Source organism: Falco punctatus (genome assembly GCF_963210335.1).
Source record: "Falco punctatus genome assembly, chromosome: 7".
Lineage (NCBI taxonomy): Eukaryota > Metazoa > Chordata > Aves > Falconiformes > Falconidae > Falco > Falco punctatus.
The window spans coordinates 1,182,516-1,205,698 of NC_137587.1; the positions used below are offsets into that span (position 1 = coordinate 1,182,516).

Sequence of the window (23,183 nt, forward strand, 5' to 3'; positions counted from 1 at the left end):
CATATTCAGGAGTGTGAATAATTTGTGGATGTTTAATGTTACCCAGTCTCTGAATTAACCTCTTGGTTATGAAGCAGGTGAGACTCCATGGTGTGGAGTATTAGGATGGGTAGGCAATTCCATGCTGGGCAGTGTCTTCAGGATCTTACAGTTGACACTGTTCTGTTTTTTCCCACGGAGACTCTGCACAGAAGTAGGCTTACTTTGTGACATACTGTGCACAGATTGACAGAATCAGTGACTTGTTTGTCACCATTTGCATGAAATGATGACGTAGTCAATAGTCTTTTCCTTGCTGTGTATGGTGATGTGTGAGAAAGCGAGAGCTCTGCTTGCATTCAGGAAAACACATGCGTGCATTAATGAGGCTAGGCTGAATGTCTCCCCTTTGCCCAGGGAAGTTTAGAACTGCATCACGAGGAGAGTGTGCAGCAATCAGAAGTGTGGGATAGATCCTGCATCCTCTTTGAACTGTTTCACAGACATGGGAGATTTTTCTTTTTGGGATGACTTCTCTTAGGTACAGAGAATTTCTGAATTGCTTGTCCTTTGTCCTCCGAAGAAAAAATTATGGAACATAACACCTACACCTACATTGGTTATTTTTTACATCTCTGACACTGCTTATTGGAGTATCTCTGTACCTTCTGGAGGCACAGTGTGCTGTCTCTTACTATGCACCACTGCAATAAGCATCGCAACACCATCTTCTAAATGAAGACTGTTCAGAGAGAAAGTACACTCCATCAGAAATTATGTGGGATATCTGTAGCAGATCTGAAAGTAAAATGATGATCTTCTGACATTTTTCTATCTTGGAGCCATAGGAATATTATCTGTTCTTCAAAATAACTCTGCCTCCCAAATGTTCCTCTTCTCCAAAGCATGAAGTGAGTGGCCATGTCTGTTTTCTGGATGTTATCAGACAATAATTGACTCTCAGGACGGGGAGTCAGTTCAGAAAAAACAAGATACCCTTCTCCTAAAGTAATATGCAGATCATGCACTGCAGCTCTCATGCAATTCAATAAAGAGCAGGTAATTAATTCTGTGATGTCTGTTCTGTGTATTCTTGTAGCATTCAGGTTGATGCTGCTGAGTGGTCCACGGGCAGGGTAGGCAAACTATCAGACCCAGCTTCCTCCCATAAATCACAGACCAGAATTCTCTCCATAATGAATAGTCTTGTTTGGATGTGCCTTTTCAGTGGCAGTGAGGGGGGAAAGAAACAATTCTCTCTTTATTTGTAAGTTGGGAGAACAACTAGAATTTTTGTGGCTGCTTTACCTTGAAAGATGTTTATCAGCTCCTTCTCTGGTGTTGCCTCACCGGTCAGTTGTACCCAGGTTATGTGCTCAAGAGGTCATAGAGCAGTTAAGTGCCTCAATTTGAAAAGAAGTGACAGTTGGTACTGAAGAAGAGGGCATGTGGAATGGGAATGCAAAGAGTAAAACATAAATAGCGGGAGCTATAGACATATCAAGTATTTTGTCACTTCTCTGTCTCCTTGTCAATACTTGCAGATTCCAGTTTAGTTGCTTTCTTGAAGTCACGACGTGGTGGCAATGAAGGCCAGAAAAAGGAATTAAAAATGGAACAGAACAAACTGGAGGAGTTTGTGGAGTCTCTGCCTGTGGCTCAGCATGATGTAAGATCATCTCTTTCCATGCAGGAGTCGGGTCTGGAAGAATCTGTAAGGAAGGAAGAAAATACAAAGGTAGAAATCACAGGTAAGAAACAGGGTGCATGTTGTTAATGTTCTGAACATAAACATGACGTTTGTATGGTGTTTGCATCAATCCAGGTCGGATTGATATGTTACTTTGTTAGTTATCCAGCTCCGAATTTTATCATGGTATTTAAAGAATACACGTATTTTGGGTTCAGGAAAAAAACATCTGTTATTTCTAGCTGGGCTCCATAGATTAAAAGGGTGATACACTATGTAACAGAGGTGAGTTGTCAAGTGGGAGGTCTTGCTTTCTTTTTGAACTTTGTGCTGAGGTCTCTGGAGGGAGAAAGTATTTTAAGCTAGGTATCATTGCCCTGCTGTTCAGTCTTGTGAACAGGGAAGCAGAAGTGTGGTAGTGGGACTCGTCTGCTACTTGAGTAATTTCTTTTAACTGGGACCACCTGGGGACAGGTGGATAGGTAAGAGTTAGTGATTTGCTCACAGCATAGCATGGAGAGGACAGTCTCTCTTCAGGGAAATTGCTCATAGCGTGCATGCGTGTCTTACGATACTGCTCCTGATGGCCCTGCTCTGTGGCTTGTATCTCAGAGCCCACGGGGTGATTTCCAGAGAATACAGTTCTTTTCTTTGTGGTGTGGATGCAGTTTTTTCTTTAGCCGTTTCATTTTCTCTGTCATCATTTTAGGCTCTTATTCTCATCTTTCCCACACTTTTGTTCGTAGCATATGTCTCTCCCTTGTTAGCATGCTTCTCCCCCAGTTTCATGTCAAGTTTTGGCTGCCTCCATCTCTTGATCCTTGCTTCTGATGCATTCTTTGTGTCCCAGTGCAATGTGCAGACTGATTAAAGAGGTCTCTGAATCACTCCTGTATTTCAGCTTGGTGTTTGCAAGAGGTAACAACTGTTTACCGTTTTCTTGATGAGAGGGATGAGTCTGTGAGTGTATGCGTGTGTACATGAGCAGAAGGAAAGCTGATTAGCCTCTTATTGAGGAAAACACTTCACTGAACAGTCCTTTTAGTGTTTCTCCTCAAGTTTTACTTTTCCATGAATCCATTGTAATCAAAAGGACTATTTTTAGTTCCAGAACAATTGAGTGCTCAAGTAGCACCAGGTTAAGTGACATTCTTTTACCCGACTGGGAGCAATAGAAGTGGGTTGTTCAGCCTGTAAAGTACAAGACTGTAGTAGTGCTGTGGGGAATAGCTCAGTGCTCAGAGCATTGTGTGCTGACATCTTTTGCTTCCAGTGGAAGACTGCACAGCAAAGGCGAAGAGGAGTTTTCCCAGGATATTTGAAATAACAAAGAAAGGATGAGCTGGGACACAGTTATAAACAGAGGGAAGCCTTTCCAGCACCTGAGTTTATGCCTGCAGCCCATCTTGGCCAACAGGAGATGTAAAATATTTATTTGACATTAACACGTACTGTTGGGATTTTGTATCTGTTCATGCCCAAAAGTAAACTCATTGTGAATAACCCAGCAGAAATGGTCATTCTGAATTTCCCCAGGGAGAGGGCGATGACACAAAGCAATGGGATTGATCAAAAGTCAAACCCGTTTCTCTGATGAGATAAAAGGCTACTGTTTATTAGAAACAAGGTGGTGAAACCTTTATCCAGCAACTTGTAATCTTATCAAATGGAAAAGTAAATTCTTGCACCGAGACAAAAGGGAAAGCAAAGCAGAAAGGGAAGAGGTTGGGTGGTAGCCTTTAATATTACCCAAGTCTGAAGAAGTTCAGTGCAGATGTTGTATTCACACTGTCAGTTTGTGTTTCTGTAAAAGGATTTCTCAGTAACTGAACAATCTGATGCCTTGGAATATATGTCTCTTCTTGTTGACAAGATCGTACTGCTAAGGGCTGGTGGTGGTATGTGTAATCCTATTAATAGAATGATTAACTCAGCCCTGTCAGTTTAGTGATTAATGGAGAAAACAATCTGTGGAATTACAAATGTCAATAGATTTCATTTTTCTGGTGATTTTATTTCCTCTAGTTTTGCACCTACCACCCACAAACATTCCACTTTCTTGCATTTCAGATGCTTTTTCCTTCTCTTCAGTTAAAATGTGTGCTGAGCCTTTGGCTGAAGTTCTGTGGAACAGCTTTCTGGCTGAGCTCTGTGCTTAGTTCCTTGCCTGACTCAATACCACATTGATCATAAGGGTGAAGCTTCATCCTAGAAAGGATGAGTTCCCTTCCTAAGAGTTTGTCTGCTAATTGGAGGAAAGTAAAAGGTTAGATTTCAGGCCAGTTATCAGCAGGAAAAGATCTGATGAAAGAAGAGCATCTCGGTGGGACTCGATTGTTCCTTGCAAGAGAAGACCAGAGCACTAGGATTAATAGCTGCAATGCAAATGAGTTCTGGGCTTCTCCGGCAGGAGTGATGCTACTCCTTTTTGTGCCCTCAGACTGCCTGTTCCTGTCCTCGTGTAATTCTCTTTGAGATAGCAAAGACTTCTGAACTCATCTCTTCCCATGCTGGTATGGGATAGTATCCTAGTAGCAAAGTATTACCTTTCCTAGTGTTCAGATAATTTCCAGTTCTGTCTTTCCTGTCCCTTCACTTGTGAGATTCATCCACATGCTGATCTGTCTCTTTCCTAGGGCAACTCTTGTGATGCAGGCATACATGTCTTGTTTCTCAAATTCTTCTAGTCAAAGTTTTTTATAAAGTTAAATCAGTAATTTCTTCCTTTAGTACTGGCACCTTTGAAATTCTTGTTCAACTGTCCAGTTTCCCCACTGAGCTGTTTCTCATTCAAGCTGTGTACATTTTCAGCTGTTTTGATCTTTTCTTCCCAGAGCCTGATCTCCTCAAGCCTTTAGAGGGGGACACAGGATGAAAAAGCAGCATCGCGAATGTGACAAAATCATGAATAGGAGTGTTTGTGCTCTCTGCATTGTATCTAGGCTGAAATCATACTGGCTTCCAGTAATTTGCTTGGATCTCTTTGCATTAATACTTTTGAATCATTTCACAACTCCCCTAACACTCCCCTCCTTGGGCAATACTAGTTTGGTTTCTCAAATGTAGGGATGATACTATTTTTCTGCTCTGGTTCTGATCACTTTGCCTTATTTGTGTCCTGACTTCTGTTCATCTTCTCCTAAATTAGCCTTGTCTGTGAATTTCATTACAGTGCTGTTTTAATCTTTCATGAGAGCTAGAAGAGGAAGTAAACAGCTTTAAACCTTTGATGTTTATGCATCAGCCAACAGTCAGTTTGAAAATTGTTTTCTTTTTATTTTACATGAATCCCACATTTGATACAGTCTTTAAGCCAAGTAGCTTGGCAAAGAGGGCATAGTATTTTCTTCATCCCTGCCTTGGAAGGTAAGACTGCCATTTTCTCCCCCTCCACAAAGATGATGATCTGCCTGTGAAGCCCAAGAAGGAATGGATTCACATGGACAATGTGGAATTTGAGAAGCTGGAATGGATGAAAGATTTGCCTTCACTGCGGCAGAAGAAAACCAAAAAGGTTTGAAAGCAGAAACTGGTATTTTTCATGTTTGCACCTGGGTCATGGTTCTCAGCAGTAACAGTTTTGAAGGTTTCAAACACTAGTCCTATGGTTACTTAGTCTGTAAGATTTTATCAGGCTGAGAGATTCCCGAGTTTCTTCCATGGGGTGGAATGATACATGGTCAGTTCAGTATGTAGCGCTCAAGAGGGCTAGGAAGTGAGAGTCTATCAACTGTAATCTGGGATGAAACAGGTCTGAAAGCTAAGAAAAAAGGAAAGAGGGGAAGAATTTATTTATTTAAAAAAAAAAAATTTGAGGGCTGACCTGGGGAGTTTTTGAATTGTCACCTTCCAGCAGTTGATGTAAGAAGTGGTATTTTAAGTGATGAATGGAGTGGAAGGCAATAGAAACAATCATCTCCCTCCACCCTTTTGTTGTAGGGAATGCAAGCTCGATTCAGTTTAAAAGGAGAATTGATTCCTGCAGATGCTGACTTACCGACGCATCTAGGCCTGCATCACCATGGAGAAGAGGCAGAGGTAGGTGTAATATAGTAGAAAGGGCACACCCGTTTTCCATTTTCTGTGTTTGATTTGGCAGGTTCCTTTTTGTGTCAAAGCTTTTTAGTGACAGAAACCTTAGGGAAGTGCAGACAGGTGGTTTTCTTTTGAAATAAGCTCCTAAAGAGAAGTTGGGTCTGCATGCATTAACTGCTTTTACTTTCAGAAAACTCCATTAATGTTTTTTTTTTTCTTTAAGGATCTGTGGTGTTGGGAAAAGGTGCACATACAACCTTTTCTTAAGAAATTCAGTTTTCTCCTGTCACATCAACAATTGGAATCTCTTTTGCAATTGCCACAAAACAGCAAACGATATTTCATTGCAGTTTATCTCCTGTTATGCTCTGTTTTATTGTTAATCTTATTTTAAGGGGCCTGTTTTTACCTATAGCTGAAGGCCGGTTTTTTTTTTTTTTTAGTTTTTGGTATTTTGTTTTGTTTTTTTCCCCATTTAGAGGGCTGGTTATTCTCTCCAAGAGCTCTTTCATTTGTCTCGCAGCCAAGTTACTCAACAGAGGACACTGGCTTTACAAGTCTTGGGTCGTATTGTTCAAAAGGTAAGTCACTTTCCATGGAATTCCTCCCCATAATTTGAGTTTCTGGTGGATCAGGGCCCAGATTCTCTGATGCTAGTTGTTTGCTTTCTACTGTTCAATGAAGGTGAGAAGAATCACCAGCAGGGCATTCTTTTTCACTGACAATCTTCTTACCATCAGAAGAGTCAAGTGTTGGAACATCACAAATTGAGTTTTGGGTTTCTTTGGAAGGGAGATGCTTCCGAGGGTTGTTCAGCAGCAGTGCTGCAACTTCAGTTCTGTTGTTGGTTTGGACACAAGTGGTTGGGTTTTTTGGTGTTATTCTTCTGACAGACCTATCCTTTGCAATGACCCTTTCACTCCTGTTGTCTGAGCCAGCTGCATGGCGTGCTGTTTCTGAAGGAGATGAGAATGAACCAGCCTACTCACAAAGCAATGGGCCAATAGCAAAAAGCAAAATGAATATTTACTTCTGTGGCCATTTCCACCTAACTTTTAGGGGAAGTGCTTACCTTCCTTCCAACAGTAGTGGAGGCAGAGAAGAAATAGTGTGGTTTTGAGAACAATGGGGCACAACAGGGTGAAGTCAGAAGATGGGTCCATACTTTAGAAGGAAAGGTTTCCTGCATTTAAGGAACTGGAGTTGCATGCCTTCTGTAGAATGAGAGGAGGATAAGATGAAGAAAAAACCCCTGCACACAGTTCAGCTGCTTTACAGCAGAAATGGGAAGAGGCAAACACACAGAATGATGAGATGTACCCAGTTGTAACGAGACAGCTGTAACACTGGCTCTGTGTGGCATATATTTCAGGCCAGGGCTGGAGAGTTTGCTTCCTCCTTGAAGGGCAGCGTTCTGCATCTGCTGCTTGATGCTGGGTTTCTCTTCTTGCTGCGCTTCTCACTTGATGATGCAGTGGATAACGTCATGGCAGCATCTGTTGGTGCTCTCCGGGCTCTGCTGGTGTCACTTGATGATGAGGTGAGACAATCATTGAGTGCCTGGGTCTGATTTTGTGCTAGGCTGTTTACAGGGACTGGAATGAGGAGGCATGGTAAGTAGCTTGAACAAAGGCATGCTGGATGGGTTAGCGTAATGGTCAATAGCGTGCCATGGCTGTGCTTTGGGACAGACAAGGGAATGTGTTATCTTATTTGAGAGATGCAGGCATCTTTTCTCCTGTTTGAATTAGCTCTGCGCCATGATTAATTTCAGTGCAGGCTGCTGAGGTTCTCTGCCTTTGGACATCTTTACAATCTACATCAGGCTACTACTAATGTATGTGTATAGTTTTGTTTTTTTAATATGGCCTCTTACGTTGTTGGCTTCTTATTTTGTAGTTTTCCTGCTTCTGAGCAGATAAAATATTCTCCTTGCTTTCCCATATGACTCATAATGATGCTGTTTTCTCTTTTCTCTCATCCATTTTCTGCTGTTCTCACATGCTTTTCTTACACTGATAAACACCTAATTTCACCTTGTCATGTGTCTATTTTACCCTTGATGCTTTTTCACCTGTTAGGAGTTCAAACTTCTTTTGGGTGTTCAGATACTAGAGAGCCCTGAGCAGCAAGATTAAGATGTCTTCCTGGTTGGACAGTAGTCCATTACAGGCAAAGCACGCTGTGGGCTGTGTTTCAAGTTCCTTCCTTGGGAGTGGCTCCTGTGTCCAACTGGAAAGGGGCTGGTGATGGACAAGAGTGGGTAGATCTCAAGAAGCCCCCTGGAACCTCTCCCAGCCCTTTAGAGCTATCCCTAGTGGGGAGGCAACAGAAATGAAGGGCTAGCTAGCTTTCTCTGTATTTTGCACCTTTTCTAAGATACGAACCTAATGGTGTTCTGCTAGGTGAGTTCTGCCCAGCCATGGCAGGTAATGCTACGAATCAGCTTCTTAATGTGCTTTTCTTTCTTCTGATATTACTCTGGTTTATAACTGTCTGTAGTGCCCTGATTCTCAGATCAAAGCTTGTGGTGTGATGTCTTGTATAAGCGAGTACTGCTGACTCTTGATGCCAGTGACAGACACACGCGGTGAGATTGCTGTGTCTATGGTTTTTCATTAGGAGAGTCCTTTCTAGGGTCTCATGCTGCTGAGTTTCAAAAGGTCTCTGAGGAAGGGACAGGGCTAGAAGTCTGGCCTTTTGCCCCAAGATTGTAAGACAAACAGGATTTATCCCCAGTATAAACAAAGAAGACCAGCACACATAAATTATCATGCTGTCTGAAGGTTTTGTTCATTCATCAGTGGCTATGGGAAGGAAGCACCTTTCTCTTGGTTTCCTTTGAAGACTTGGATGCTCTTCTTGTGCCTTTCCTTCTCATGGTGGAAGGAGGGCTATAGTCCCAAAATGTATTCCAGATGGACTCAGAGTTTCAATCCCTGAAGTCAGGACTCTTCTGACTGTCATTTGCTCACTTGCCAACTTCAGTTAATATTGCACGTTTTTTTTCTTTCCCCCCCCAATGTGCAATAATAACTTGTGCTTCCTTGGTACTGGCATTTGACATTTTTCAAAACAGTTCAGGGTTTAATTGAAGTCTGCCACTTCTTTTCTGATTAATGTAGTAGTTATTTCTGATTGCCAGTTCAGGAAATGGAAATTTAAAGCAGTAATTCAGTAGTGCAAGCATTTGATTGGACTGCCTTTTATTTTATGCCAAATTCCAGTTTAACTTCTAGAGCCTTGGTGGTTTGTTTAGTTTTATCTTAAATGTTTTCCAGTTAAGCTGCATTTCTGTTAGCTGTGTAGTGAATTTAATTCACCTCACAGTAAAGCTTTTCATGATTTCCCAAGTGTGTGTGTGTGTGTGATACATTAAAATTACTTCCCTGAAAAAAGCATTACATTCTGCTTGTGCATGTTTACAATATACTTTACTGTGTTCCTGTTTTCATGGGGTTAGGTGGGAATCAATAAAGCATTCCATAATCAAAAGCATACTTGAAAATTCTTTGTCTTTGATGATTTCTTTGTAAGAATTCTATTTCATGTGCTTTTACTCTCCATGTAGAGATATCTTGATTGGACTTTCTCATGGTACCAAGGGATGGCTGCATTCCCCTTTGTCCCCTACAATGAGGAGGAAGAAGAAGAGGAAGAAGAATTAAATGGAACAGAGAAGTCTCAAGATAAAAAATCAAAGGATGAAAATAAGCCAGATTCAGATGTGGCCCGATACGATGTTGTAAAGGTAAGCACAGAGCTGTACCTGAAACCTTTTTAGGAAAATAGGCTCTGCACAGTGGCTGTGTGTGCTGTTGAAATGTCTGCTCTCCTGTGTATGCTATTAAGAACGTTCTGAAGAAGAATTAGAACTGTTCCCTGGCTGTGGGATGTTATGTTTCTGTCATATATTACCGGGAGAGGTAATTTTATTGATCTCTGAAAATGTTAAGACTTGACCTGTGTGATTTCAGTGTCATTAAGTAGCTCTAACTTCCTCTAGGGAAACTGGCAACAAACACACTCATGACTTTGTAAGACTTGCTGAAAGACTGCATACAATCGTGATTATCAAGCTCGCTTGCTTGAGCTAAAAGTAAAAAGCTTCCAGCCACTATTAAAGTGTCTGTATGCACTTCTGTAAAGTCAAACAAGAGCTTTACAGCTGGATAGTTCATAACTAGTTAGATTTGTACAGTTCTTTTTGTATTTGATGTAAGGTGGCTACTTAGCATTTCCCCAGTTTCATTGTTCATGTTTGCATTTCTCAGGTAGAGTTACAGCATTTGGAAGGAATTCGTCACATATTCAAACCTAATCCCGCATTGCTGATACGAGATCTAAAAATAGCAATCTTTATCTCAAACAGCCTTGGTGGAGCTGCTGGAATCATTAAAACCTGTGATCACATCACTTAGTCCACGTGCTTGAGCCTGTGTTCAAATGCCACTTGGTTGAAAGCCTAACTGGGCAAATGAATTGCTGTACTTGGCCATCTGGTCTTGTTTAGAGGCTTCATGATTTCATACAAGTCTGCTAGGTGACACTTTAAAAAGCTTAACAAAAGAGTTGTAGGTAGAAGGCATGAAATCGGTTTGTGATTCTGGAATCAGTTGCATGGGTCAGCATAATGGACTTTAACTTGTTCCAAGTGGCCTGAACTCAGAAGGTATTTGGGATAAAATTCTCCACTGTTCCAGCTGCTGTGAAATTCTATTTCACACCCGTTTATTGGCTGTTACAACCCAATTACTCCACACAGCTGGAACAGAAGTATTTAAACTAGTAGCTGAACCTGATCAGGCCTACAACCTCAACATTGCTTGGCTGCAGCTTTTAAAAAGTATTAATACTATGAACTCTGGTGTTAGGGAGTTGCCCTTTCTCAGAACTAGGAATGCATAACCCTGTCACTTAAACTGATTGTGGTCTTCTGCTCTGTGAACCATAAAATAAAAAACACATCATCTCTCTGCATCTCTTTTCCTACTGCAAAATAGGAATTTGTGTCTGTTCTCTGCTTCTGTCAGCTCTTCTCTGACATGACAGGTACTATTAGACAGAGTGCTCTTAGCTGTGGGTGGTGTCTAGCCAAGATGATTCAAGGGGAGCTAGAGAACCTTTTTCAGCCACATTAGGTTTTAGTAGTCTTTTTATGGGGAAAGTTATTTTCCTATTCCCTGTTATAGTTTCATACTCTGGAAGACACAAGTGTCCAAACCCCACCAGTGGTCTGACTTAGAACAGAAGTTTGGTTGTTCTGCCCTCTTGAGCTAACTCTTGCTCGTTTGCTAGCATACTGGCAAATCTGCAGAAACTTACCTCTTTGTTTTCCCACTAGTAATTTTAAAACTCTCTCTGCAGAAGATGTAATAGAATCTTCTTTTGTCTTCCAGCAACTGCATTTCAGAGGGCAATTGTTGAGAGCATAATGGAAATTTTTTTACTTTTCTTTTTTTTTAACTTTCAGGGACTTTTGAAGACACGGATCCAGCACCGGCTGAGGTACATCTTGGAGGTGGTACGACCTGTTCCGACAGTAGTCCTGGATATACTGCACATCCTCACTCACATAGCAAGGCACTCTTCTGAAGCATGCAGCCAGGTAAGTCTCCCCTTGTACAGGAGCTGGGGGATGATAGAAGAATGTTTGAAAAAGGGAAGAAAGAAGCAGGTAAAGTTATGGCAAGGAGATCAAACTTGTGTGTTTTGAATGCCTTCTGCATGTCTGCATAATTGCATACCTTTAGTTATTTGTGCTGCTTGCTATTTCTCTGTAGCTGCTTGACTGTCCTCGGTTGATTGAGACCATTGTCAGGGAATTTCTCCCTACTCGGTGGGATCCCCAAGTGGCTGAACCAGGGTGTTTACTCACCAGCCTCCATGGAGTTGCTTGTGCCACTGCTATGAAGTTCATCAGAGTGTTGGCATCTGGAGGCCGAAATGCAACAGCCAGACTGGTGAGTGAATCTCAGAAAAGCTTTTCTGATTGCAAAGGCCTTAGTTCTCTATGACTTACTTTCTAAGTAAAGATAGAAGATTAATTCCAGGGACTCTGAGCTGAAGCGGAAATAATCACTATGAAGAAGGCACATACGTGTGTTTTGAAGGAGTTGGGGGTGTCATAATAATGATGCTTTCTGCTGTGTACCAGTAGAAGAGCTGTCTTAAGCTTGTTTCTACTTTTTTTTGTTTTACATAGTGCAGTTATGCAAAATGACGCAGCCCAGCTCAGTGATAGTTGACCAACAGCAGATGGTTAGAGCACACACTGGTGTGTGGTGCTCTGTATGCTCCCATGTTCCAGTGGTAGGCAGCTTAGGACTTCATAAACCAGAGATTCAATCACTATCCTTGTGTTTTACAACCCTGGTTGAACTTCCCTGCCATTAATTTGTCTTAATAACTCTGAGGTCATTTATCAGTATTTCCAGTTCCTCTTACCTACTTCTGGATAGGTTTTCCACTTCAGAGATAATTGCGTTCACTCATATAGGTCATCACACTGGTGCTATAAATGCGTAACATCTACCAAGAGCAGCACCCATCAATGGACACCTTGGGGGTTTTGGTTCAGTGTTGTTAACAGCATCTAATAAATTGCCATGCGGGAAATGGCTAACATCAGCAGAACACCGGTCTGTACTATAAAATAAATAGAATAATGTGCTGATAATGGATAGTGGGATATTTAAAGACTGTAAGTGGTGCTAGGAACATAATAGAAAGTCTGTGAATTTTACTCCGTTTCAGGCTTTGTGTACTCCAGGTATTTCGAGGCATGCAAGGGTTGCTTACAAGGTTCCTGCCACTCAGGCTTTGGTTCTGTTGCACTCTTGTTATGGCTTGTTAGAGGCACTTAAACATGGGAATGGAAGATGATAATAAAAAACTAAATCAAAATCATCAATGTAGGAATTTATTCTAGCTAACAACAAAATTCTTCCATCCTCCTCCACTGGAAGTAAATTTGACTTTGCTCTCTGTTCTGTAGGAGGGGTGTCAAAATTCATAGTTTGATTCATCAGCTCCTTTGCTGCTGTGCATTGATTCCCCTACAAGATGTCTCTAAAGCATTTGAATTTTAAATTATCTATAATATGTCCTTGTGTTGTGAAAAGTCATTGTTATCTCACTTGTTTAGACAGAGCACATGCAAGCTTTTGTATGTGTGGGAGAGGGAAAGAGAAGCTCTTTTTTATGGTTAAGCAAAAATACGCAGTTGTTGGGGAGGATAAAAATTATTTCTAGACCACTGCAAATGAGTCATGTCATGCTTAATTCAGTACTAAAATAACCTCAGAACATTTCCAAGGCATCAAATTCTATAATCTTATAAAAGTAATAGACAGGAAGTACCCTTCTTATAAAGTAAACACAGAATCATAGAAAGATTTAGCTTGTAGGACCTCTGAAAACCATTTAGTATGACCTGCCAAAAAGAATATCAGCATCAGTTCAGTACTTTAGTATACAGTGTTTTTCATAAGCATATCTTTACAGGGAATCCTGACTAATAGTTCTGTTTATGATGACTAAAAGAAGGATAGTATGTATTTTTTACAAATCAGTTAAATGCTGCAGAGAGCATCCAAACAAGTGCGTGTGTGGCTAGACAAACCTCTGTCAGGAATGATTTAGGTGTAGTTGATTTGTGTTAGGAACGGATTAGGTAAAACCTGGCATCACTTCCAGGAATGCTTCTCTCTTAATAGCCATTGATTATTTATTGTAGTATGTTCCTTAAGATTACCCAAAATAAAGACAGATTTGAACAGTGCAGGAGGAGTTTAGAATGAGCTCTACTGAAATCTGCAGCTCTTCTGGTGTGTCAGAGTAATGAGATAACGATGCGTGCAACTCATGTCTCTTATCCCTTTGTTTTTTTTTTTGTTCATCCTTTTCTTTTTTGTTTGTTTGTTTTACAGCTTAACACATTTGAAATGAAAAGTCGGTTAAGCCGATTTATAGCTGAAGACCCACTGGATCTGCCCCTGCCGAGGGAAGAAGCCATCAGGCTAAGCACCGAAGCCTTCCGGCTGTGGGCTGTGGCTGCTGGCTACGGTCAGGCCTGCGATCTCTACAGGTACAGCCAGATCTGGACAGCTGGGGGTGGAGGGGGCACGACAGAGAAAACGGACGGAGGGGCAGATAGAGGGATCTCCAGGCTCAGTCTTTACTTTCGGGGAGTCTTACCTCCCTTTCTCTGGCCTCCTACAGTAAACCTCACATTTTCTAAAGGTATTGTCTTTTTTGTGGTTGTTCTTTATCTCCTGTGTTTTAAGTACTACTATTTTGGTATTTCTCTTCTGTGCTGTAGGAGATCACCCTAACTTTTTAGGGCTGCATCTTTCTCCCCTGGAAAGCATGAATAATCTGTGCTTGTGTAACATCAAGATGCATAGTTTGCAGCACCCCTAGGATTGAATCTGATGATCTAAGGGCAGTCTGTAGGCAGCAGTCACCAGCATGCATGCTAAGTGTGGCAGACTGATGCAGACAGACTGCATACTGCATTGACTTTCAGGTCAGTTCAAGTTCTTGTGCTTGACTTTCGAGGTTGGCACTGGGATAAGTCTGACCTACCTCAAGCATTGAGTCCTCTTTCTGTTATTGCACTGACTTGGAAGCACTGAGATGGCTGTGGAGTTCCGCTGAAGAGGAGTAGAAGGGAGACCAGTGTTAAGTTTCAGAATGGAGATTCTCTCTCTGTAACAGCATTGTTTTCTCCAGGCCAGGCAGGTTTATTGGTTAATAAAAAGTAAAAACTGTATATAATTTTGTAGCACTGCAAATAACGTTGAGGAAAGAGAAGCAGCAGAAAATTCCTTAAATTTGCATGATTGTAACTGGGGATACTTCGACTGAATATTTGAGAACTAGGCAAACAAGAATAATAGTTTTTCCAAGAAGTTACTGCAGTGCTTGGAGGCAGAGTCTTAGGTAGGTCCCATTCAGATGAATTTGGAATGACAGTGTTCTTTCTTTGTCATCTTTTTTCCATGTCTGTTTATTTTTGTTATTTTGGTGGTAGTGATCATTCTCATAATCTCATTTTCGCAACTGTTAAAATATGTGATGGAAGGATATAAAGAAGATAGGGTCAGGTTCTTCCAGTGGTATGAAGTGAAAGTACAAGAAGCAATGGGCACAAATGGCAATACAGGAAATTTCACTTAAGTGCAAGAAAAATTTTTTTACTGGGAAGCAGTCAAACACTGGAGCAGGTTGTACAGGAAGATTGTGGACTCTCCATCCTTGAAGATGTCAGAAGTCCAACTGGACATGTTCCTGGGCAAACTTGCTCTAGCTGACGTGGTTTGAGCAGGGAGTTGAACTTACAGATGCTCTCCAGAGACCCAACCTCATGTATTCTGTGATTTGTACTATAGGGATCTCTACCCTGTGCTGGTGAGGATACTGCAGTCCCTGCCTGAATTGATCAGCCCTTGCTGTGGGAAGAGCCCTATGATTGAGTTGTCTGTCCAGAGAGCTACGGCAGTAGTTACTCTGCTGATACAAGTGACACAAACAGCAGCCTACACAGCGGAGCTGCAGGCCAAGCTGAGCAGGTAGGCCCTCTCTGTCACCAGTTCTGTGTATCTGAGTAGTTGGCATCCTGTTTTCCCTCTCTGGTTTGGAGACCTGGCTATCACTTTCTCCCTCCTGCCACCCCTGCTTCCTTTTGGATGGTTTACTGCCCCACGTCCCCCTGCATGGTGGGGTGCGTTCCCTCTGACACAAGGTCATAAGCAGTATCTAGTCTGACATCTGTGTGCCTGCTAGCATGGTAAGAGGCAGGAGTAAAAATCTGCGTTCAGCTATGGGGCAGAAGGGCAGCGGTTGCCAAACGCTCTGCTGAAAGGAGCTAGGAAGCGACTTTGACCTTCCCTTTGGGGAGAAGAAAGTCATGTCCCTGAGGTCTGGAGGGAAGAACCTCTCTGCAGAGACTGAGGTAGGTCAAGATTAAAAGGTGGTTGGGTTTGGTAGACATCAAAGCAGTAGAATTTGCTGAAGACACAGGTACTTTTTCTGGTGAAAAGCAAGAAACTCTTTAAACAAAGCTGGATACCAAGGTAGTGTGTTTGGTGAAACTAGAGCGTAGTTCAAGGACAGAGTAGTGCAGGTGAAGAAACTTCAACTTTCATGAGCAGATTCTACATTTGTCCTTTCTGCCTAAATTGATTTGTAGGAATGTGCAAAGGCTTTTTTCCCCCTGGTGCTGTTGCTGGGTATCGCCTTCCAGATTTTGTGCAATTGGAGACCTTGCTGTTGAAAATGATGCTTTAGAGAGACGGTTGTTTCTGAGACGTACTCACTATCCTGTGTCATTCTTCCACTGTGTTTCAGTAATAGCTCAGAAGATACTGAACAGATTCTACCTCCTCCAGTAGCGTGGAATCAAGTGTCAGGCTTACAGCCCTTCCTTGAGACCAGTCTGAAAAAATTCCTCCAGGAGATATCCCAGGCAGAAACTTGGCTAACTCTCCAGCCTCTGGCCACAGCTTATGTGATCTACTTGGGAGTTTATTACAGTGCTTGCAGCCAACAGGTAAGGCCTGAAAATACAGGTTGCCTTTTCATCTTACCAGCGTCAGCCGGTGTATTACCTCTGAAAACCTGAACTTAGAGGCAATGCTGAGAAAGACAGATGTTGAGGCATCTAGCTGAGGACTAGATTTTGTTTACCACAGCTCACATCTGGGCTGTGTGGCATTTAGCATCATAGATCATAAGTCTGCTGATCCTCCACATTAGCAGTGCCAAATATCAGTGTCTTCCTTTCTTGTCTGTTCTTCCTGTGGGCTGCAGAGTCTTCAAGGTATGTGGTAGTGCTATGATTGTTCTGATTTGCTGCAGGGACTTGAAGCATGAAGCAAATGTGACCTAATTTAGTTTGGCAGCCCTTTCTCCTCGTGGGCTAAATCAAGTTGGACATTTTTGCATTTGCTGTGGTATGGGAGCTTACATGTGGACAGCTACGCTGCAACAATCTGTTTGGAAGATTCACATGGTTCATGCCATATGAACCTTGGATAGGAAACAATAAAGATAAACTTACTTGCTGCCCCACTGACATTTAAGGTCAAGTTCTGAAACCCAATTACAGTTGTAGTATGTGACCATCTTTTAAAGTGATACTGTTGAAGAATAATGTCTTATACTTTAGCTACCTTAAAGATTCATGTTCTAAAGATAAATGCAATTTTCCTCTTTACTGCCCAACTGATGTGCCCGAGTTCTGACCTGGAAGAGCTGTCTTCAAGGTGCAGGAGTAATTTAATGGCTGTAGTTATTCCTGCTTCTGCAACTCCTCTGAAACTTGCCCAAAACAACTGAGTTTGTTAGTTGTGACTGGGGTGGAGAACGATAGTATCTTTTAAAGATGTCTTCAGTGCCCCACAGGTGGGTAGTACCCTTCACATGCTGTCGTTAGGTCCTGAGCATCAGAGAATCAGGATAACCAAGAGGTTAATATTACTTTTTAACCTTTATAGGTATTCCAGAAGAGTGGTTGGCAAAATAATTTGAAGTCTTTGAGCTATGAAATAATATTTTTTTTAATGCCACTTAAAAAGAAGTTCAATTGTCTACCTGTTGTTAGCTAATCTGATTTTAAAAAAGTAAAATCGTATGTAGCAAATTTGAATGGACGAGTGCAAAAACCAAAAATCAACTTGTAACTAGTGTATAGTAGGACCTTTTTAGAATATTTTTGTTAGACTACTAAAAACTAAATTTAACATTTTCATGTAGATTTTACTGCTTTCTGGGGGGGGATTTCACCTGGGGAAACTTTATGTCATGGAAATGAGTATTTCTGTGTCCTAAAGTAGCATTCTAATGAAGGGAAAAATATGAAAAATTGCCAACATGTTCCTTCAAGCTGGAATACTGCTTACTAGAGTTGGAAGAATTCAGATGGTTCTCTAAAAGCCCCAGATCCTCCTCTGTGCTGTGTTCGTCCACAGTCATGCTTTGCTGTCAATCACACTTTATACAGCTGGTATTTTTCTTTTAAGAATTTTTGTTTTGGAGAGCCTCATGGTGCCACTCTGCTTTCTCAAGGTAGTTCTGATCACCTTTGTGTCATCTTCAAGTTAAATAGAAAGATCAGCATGTATTAGCCACTTAGGGCAAGTTTTTATTTAGAGAATCTTGATCTCAAGGATCCCATACGTTCCAGCCAGTTAAGAAGTTTTGGCAATGTATTTTAATACTTGAGTGTGAGAACACCTTGAGTTACCAGCTCTCACCTTCCACACTACCAACAGTGAGGCCAGCTCTAACCTAGAGCAGTACTACTCTGTAGATGATGTGGTCTGGCAAAAAGATAATAAACACAGAGAAAGCGATTAAATCAACTTGTCTTTTTGCCCTCACTGGAATGCCTTAATTCTCCATCTTTTCCTGTCTTTCTCCTTGTGTTCTGCAGCCATCAGTCAATCCAATTGACTGCTTAGAGGAACTGGAACGTTTGACTTCAGAGGTGCTGCAGCCCCTTCTCAGCCAGCCAGCCATACACAGCATGTGGGACTTGCTCAGGTAAAATTATTTCACTACTAAGATGCTGTTGCCAGAAGCTAAGGGAGCCTCCTCATTTCTCTACTGTACTGTGTGGCAGTTTCCCCCCTCCCATTTCTTTCCCCTGTACATATGTGCTCCATATGTATGAATGAGAGTGCAGCAGGGCTCTGTCTACACCCTGCTTTGTCCTCTTTCCCCTCACAGCAAAAATCACAATGGCCGCAGTGGTTCTCCAGTTCCTTCTTTCCTACTGGTGCTGCTGCAGGGTCTGCATCTCTGCCCTTCCATGTAGCTGTGTTTTTTGTATCAATTTCAGATTGATTTTAATCACTCTTGGCTTTGATTCTTCTTTGGTTTCACTTTTTTTTTTTTTTTTTAAATAACATCAGATTGAGTCCCTCTTATACTGGGGAGGTGAGAGTGTGTGTTCATGTACCATTTACATGCTGTGTGTGATGCTGCATGTGTAAAATAGTTTAAACCAGACTCTCGTCTTCAAGCTCCTGCAGAGCTTCACTAAAGCTTTGAAAGCCCCTGCAGGAAAGCAAAAGGCCAGATCACAAACTGTTCTTTCAGACATTTGGATAACAAGCTTTTTCTCCGGCTCTGGGAACTGTTAAGCCCTGCAGATATTCTGTGTTTCTACTGTAGAGGGAGCCTCCCTACCGGCCTGTGATCGATCCTCGGGAGGGGGACCCTGAAAGGCTTAACTTGCAGTCAGGGGGACATCTGGCTGCTGTTGAGAACATATAAGGGACACTTGAAATCTTTGGGTTTAAGTGGTACTTGAACACTCAGCAGTCTGGCCCATGTGTTCTTTCATGTCTGAGAACTGAGGTTTGAAGCTCTTGGAACCAAAGCTTCCGACGTGAGGGCATTCCATGGACCCTTCCTTTCCTGCCTGTCCTTGAGGTCTGAGAACACGCGTTTGGTCAGGCTGTACAAGCCCATCAGCAAGAGTTCTCCTAGGCTGTTCTTAACACTGGCTGGTAAAAATGAAGAGTCAGCTAATCTCTGCCTTAGTGTTTTGACAATCTTGTCTAAATGTTCTGTGCAGAGCAGGGCCAGTTCAGGGTACTTTGTGAGCCCCCAATGTGTTCATGCATCTCCTATGGTAATGCCAGTGGCAAGAAGAGCAATGTGTTTAAAGAATTAGTTCTCTGTTGTAATGATATGGAACTTTAACAGGATTTTCCAAATTGCCCCATTACCATTGAGCAGCATGCTTATGGTCACTTCTCCTTGTAGTGACCTTGCTTGTACAGACATGGTATGCCTAGTGTGGGCCCCGCAAGTGCTGCTGGTATGACAAGTTCTAGTTTTGCATGTGGAGAATGAGCACGCATACGAAGAGCGGTATACACAGTCATGCTCGTGTGCATTAAAGCTAGGTTCTTTCTGAATAGGCTTTAAAAATACGCATTTCACGAGTATGTAAGGGGCAGCATTTTTGCAATGTCAACTTAAGATACAAGCTGGCTTCTTGGCTTTGCCTGTCAATTTATTATGGAAATGTCTTGAGTAGGTGCACAGCTTTATTAGCCTGGTTTGCGTATGTACATGGGGAAGTGTGTATTTTTTTTAATCAAAGGCCCAATGCTTTCAAATGTTTGACATCAGAGATGCATCATTGCATCAGAATTTCTGCATGTCAGGAACAATTTAGCTGAAGATTAGAATTCATGATGGCTCACTGGCTTTGGCTCGTATGGCAGTAGTACGTACTTGACCAACTGATACTAGGTTTTTTTCTTGCACAATCTTTGGGGTTTCCATTTTACTGCAGTGTGACACAGTTTGGACAGTAACATTCCTACAAGATAATTCTTTAGCGGCATGAGTGCTTTTGACCTGACCCCTCGATCTTGTTTACACAGGCCATGTTCTGCTTTGTGCAACCCTCTGTCCTGTTCCCCTGCACCAGAATCTGTCTTCAGCATTGCATCTCTGAGTTGCACTGGAGGCAAACCTCCTCTGAGCCTGGTTGGCTCCAAGTCACCCTTCCCCTTCCTCACCGCCCTCCTATTTCTCATCAACAGCGTCACTCACATTCACAAGGGCCTGACCAGCAAGGTGAGAATGGACTTTTTTACCGTAAATTCTAGGTGAATGATGATATATTTGTGAGAGAGGTTAGCATTTGTATCTTCCCAGGCTCAAGAGTGATGATAATAGGGCTATTAAAAAGGAATTTTTGTGTATTTTTGTTTTAAAAAATGTCAAAGTACTATAGAGCTAAATAAGCCCATTGTCGGAAACGGGTAAGATAATGATCCGAAAAAAATCTTCTTTCTTTGAATTCCAATATCCAGTTGACACTGGGAAGCTGGAATTATAGGGCAGGTGATGGATGATAATGACACTTAAAGGAGAAGTGTGAAATACCTGTTGTTTGGCTAAGCAAATAACTGTCAGAGGAGGAAAGGGATGGTTGAAGCATATATAATAAAGAAAAACTGGATAAAATTAAACAAAAAAATGAGTGCTACAGTGACTGAAGAGATTTCTTCCCACTTCTGGTTGTCCTGAAGTTTTGGAACGAGAGAGTCATGGAAGACTGCAAACTCTGAAGGGGAAATGGCAGAGCCCTAGAGAGATGGAGTACCTAGCATAAGCTCTCTCAAAGCTTTCCTCTGTCCCCTTATGTTGAATTAGCTGACCGGTTACTAGTAGGAGTGTCTGGTCAGATGAGAGAGAAACATCTTAAGCCGCTGGCCAGACTTCTGCCTTACACAGCATTAAGGAAAATGGTGGCATTGACTGTTGGTTGCCTGCAGTGGGGATGGTCATGGTGGATGCATGAGGCAGAAAAGCAGGTTTTTATCAGGTTGTTTTTAAATATCTGTTTTGAAGTAGCTGACAGGAGTTCTCATGTGAGAAGGCAGGGGGTAGCGGGGGTAGGCCTTGGAGAGGGCTGTGTTTTACTTTCCTCTGAGCACAAACTCTCTTAGTAGTATTTCTCTCCATTTCTGATTCCTTTATAGTACAGCTCTGTGCTGGGCTTCAGAGGCTTGAAGGATTATCTGCATCAGAGCTGGCAGACCGGACCTCCCTCTGTAACTCCATCGTCTGCGTGGATCCTGCGCCATGAATATCACCTGCAGTACTTTGTGTTAGCCTTGGCTCAGAGAATGGTATTGCTATTAGTTCTTTCATTTCCTTCACCCAAGGAATTGACTTCATGCTGGCCTCTCCAACTCAGTGTGTCAGACTGGAAACCGGTCTTTGCATCCATGTTCTTTTTGATATTTGACTTATGTCTGGTGACTTTCCGGCTGTCTTTTTATGCCCCACTAACAAATAGTATCTTTATAATTACTGATGTGGGGATTTAGATCCAAAGTACTTTGAATGGCGCAATTATATTTTTGCCTGTCTTTGGGCTAGAGTGAGAACAAAGTTTTCAAATGTGCTGCTAAAAAAAGATGTCCGGCTGCCTAAGACAGTCGGGGGAAGCAGAATGATCTCAGTAAGAATGTTGACAGTTCTTGCAGTCTGCCTCAGTCTCTCACTTTCCAGTGAGATCTGGCTCAGTTGATCTTCCTGCCCTCGTTGGCAGATGATACAGTGCTTTAATCTGTTGTTTTGTTTCCCGTACAGGCAGGCACTTGTCCGGATTACGCCCAGCATGCCTCACTCCATCACTGTGTTGCCATGGCGTTGCTAAGCCGTTTGTTGCCAGGGAGTGAGCATCTGGTTTATGGGGTCCTATTGGATCTTGCCTTTAATCCAGAGTTTCTTCCGTAAGCTTTGCATTTTTTCCTTTCTGTAGTCTGGTACATGGGAAAACTGAAAAAGTACATGTTGGCACTGCAGTTTTGTCATCGTTTTTGGCCTTTGGTAGGGCCTGTATTCAGACTTTACTCACTGGCATGTTCTCCAGTCACAGAGCCTTCTAATCAGATGAGCAGTCCGATTTGTTTCTGATGTATCAATGTTGAGAAATGTGACCAGTTTCTTTTGATCTCTGTGGCAAGAGTCCTGTGTATTCCTGATAGAACTAATGCTCCCAAAGGTCCAGCATCTGCTGTCCTGGGAGCAGTAAGTCTAGAAAATACATGGGAGTTTGACATAGCCTGAAAATGTTATTAAATCTAACTCAAACCCTTATTATACAAGTTCTCACGCAACTTTTTGCTGATTCAACAACTGTGGTGTCTTCCACCTTGCATGGAAGAAAGGTGAAAGAAATCATGACCATCTCAAATACGAAGCCTCCCATGTCTGACCAAGAAAATGGTAGCAGATTATTTTGTTCATCACAATCTCTTTGAAATTTGCCATGGTGCCTCCCTGTAGGAGGTTGCACCAAGGTGCTGAAAGGAGATATTGTAGTTTTCCAGAAAGAAGGAAGGTTTGTGAGTGGGCTTGTTTCTTTTTTTGGGTTGTGGTGGCTTGGAGGTGTGTGTTTTTGTAGGGGTTTTTTTTTGTTTTACAAATACCTGCTAAAGAGCTACCATTTTGTGAGAATTTGACAGGTAATCTGAGACTGTCTGGTCTGAGATCGTGGTATATGGATTTGACAAACACCCCCCCACCACAATTAGTAGCTGCAAAGCTGCTATTTCGGCAATTGTCTTATTGATTCATGTAGGCCTTATAATATGTGGATTTTCATCCTGGCACCCTGACAGCTGTGTTGGAAAGTAGACTGTCCTCTGGAAGAGGGGTTGCAGCCTCCATACCAGACTGCTGGAGTTGTGTGAAGGTTTTTCATGGCAAGGCCTTAGCGTTGCTAATTCCAAATGTAGTTCTGTAAATTTCCTGTAAGTACCAAGATAGCTGGTGCCTTACAGGCATTCAGTAATATCATAGCTGAATGCTCTCAGAAGTCTTGTGCTGTGCGTATACCAGGGGTCCTCAAACTACGGCCCGCGGGCCCGATATGGCCCCCCAGGGTCCTCAATCCAGCCCCCAGTATTTACAGAACTCCCCTGCCCCCCCGCCC

General features: G+C 42.2%; 1 protein-coding gene across 4 annotated transcripts in view; it reads left to right on the forward strand.

Moving 5' to 3' along the window:
- Positions 1 to 23,183, forward strand: part of RPAP1 (RNA polymerase II associated protein 1) — a 41,874-nt gene that overhangs the window by 12,724 nt on the left and 5,967 nt on the right. For 2 of the 4 annotated variants that reach the window (XM_080394986.1, XM_080394987.1), the window contains 15 exons: positions 1,524 to 1,730; positions 5,068 to 5,183; positions 5,609 to 5,707; positions 6,184 to 6,285; positions 7,077 to 7,244; positions 9,276 to 9,455; positions 11,178 to 11,312; positions 11,488 to 11,667; positions 13,636 to 13,793; positions 15,100 to 15,279; positions 16,058 to 16,259; positions 18,144 to 18,253; positions 20,113 to 20,308; positions 21,220 to 21,369; positions 21,836 to 21,978. In XM_080394986.1, the coding sequence (XP_080251112.1) occupies positions 1,524 to 1,730; positions 5,068 to 5,183; positions 5,609 to 5,707; positions 6,184 to 6,285; positions 7,077 to 7,244; positions 9,276 to 9,455; positions 11,178 to 11,312; positions 11,488 to 11,667; positions 13,636 to 13,793; positions 15,100 to 15,279; positions 16,058 to 16,259; positions 18,144 to 18,253; positions 20,113 to 20,308; positions 21,220 to 21,369; positions 21,836 to 21,978 (2,326 nt within the window). Of the gene's footprint in view, positions 1 to 573; positions 1,039 to 1,523; positions 1,731 to 5,067; positions 5,184 to 5,608; positions 5,708 to 6,183; positions 6,286 to 7,076; positions 7,245 to 9,275; positions 9,456 to 11,177; positions 11,313 to 11,487; positions 11,668 to 13,635; positions 13,794 to 15,099; positions 15,280 to 16,057; positions 16,260 to 18,143; positions 18,254 to 20,112; positions 20,309 to 21,219; positions 21,370 to 21,835; positions 21,979 to 23,183 lie in introns of those variants that run through there. The other 2 variants (XM_080394988.1, XM_080394989.1) reach the window with 2 other exon arrangements.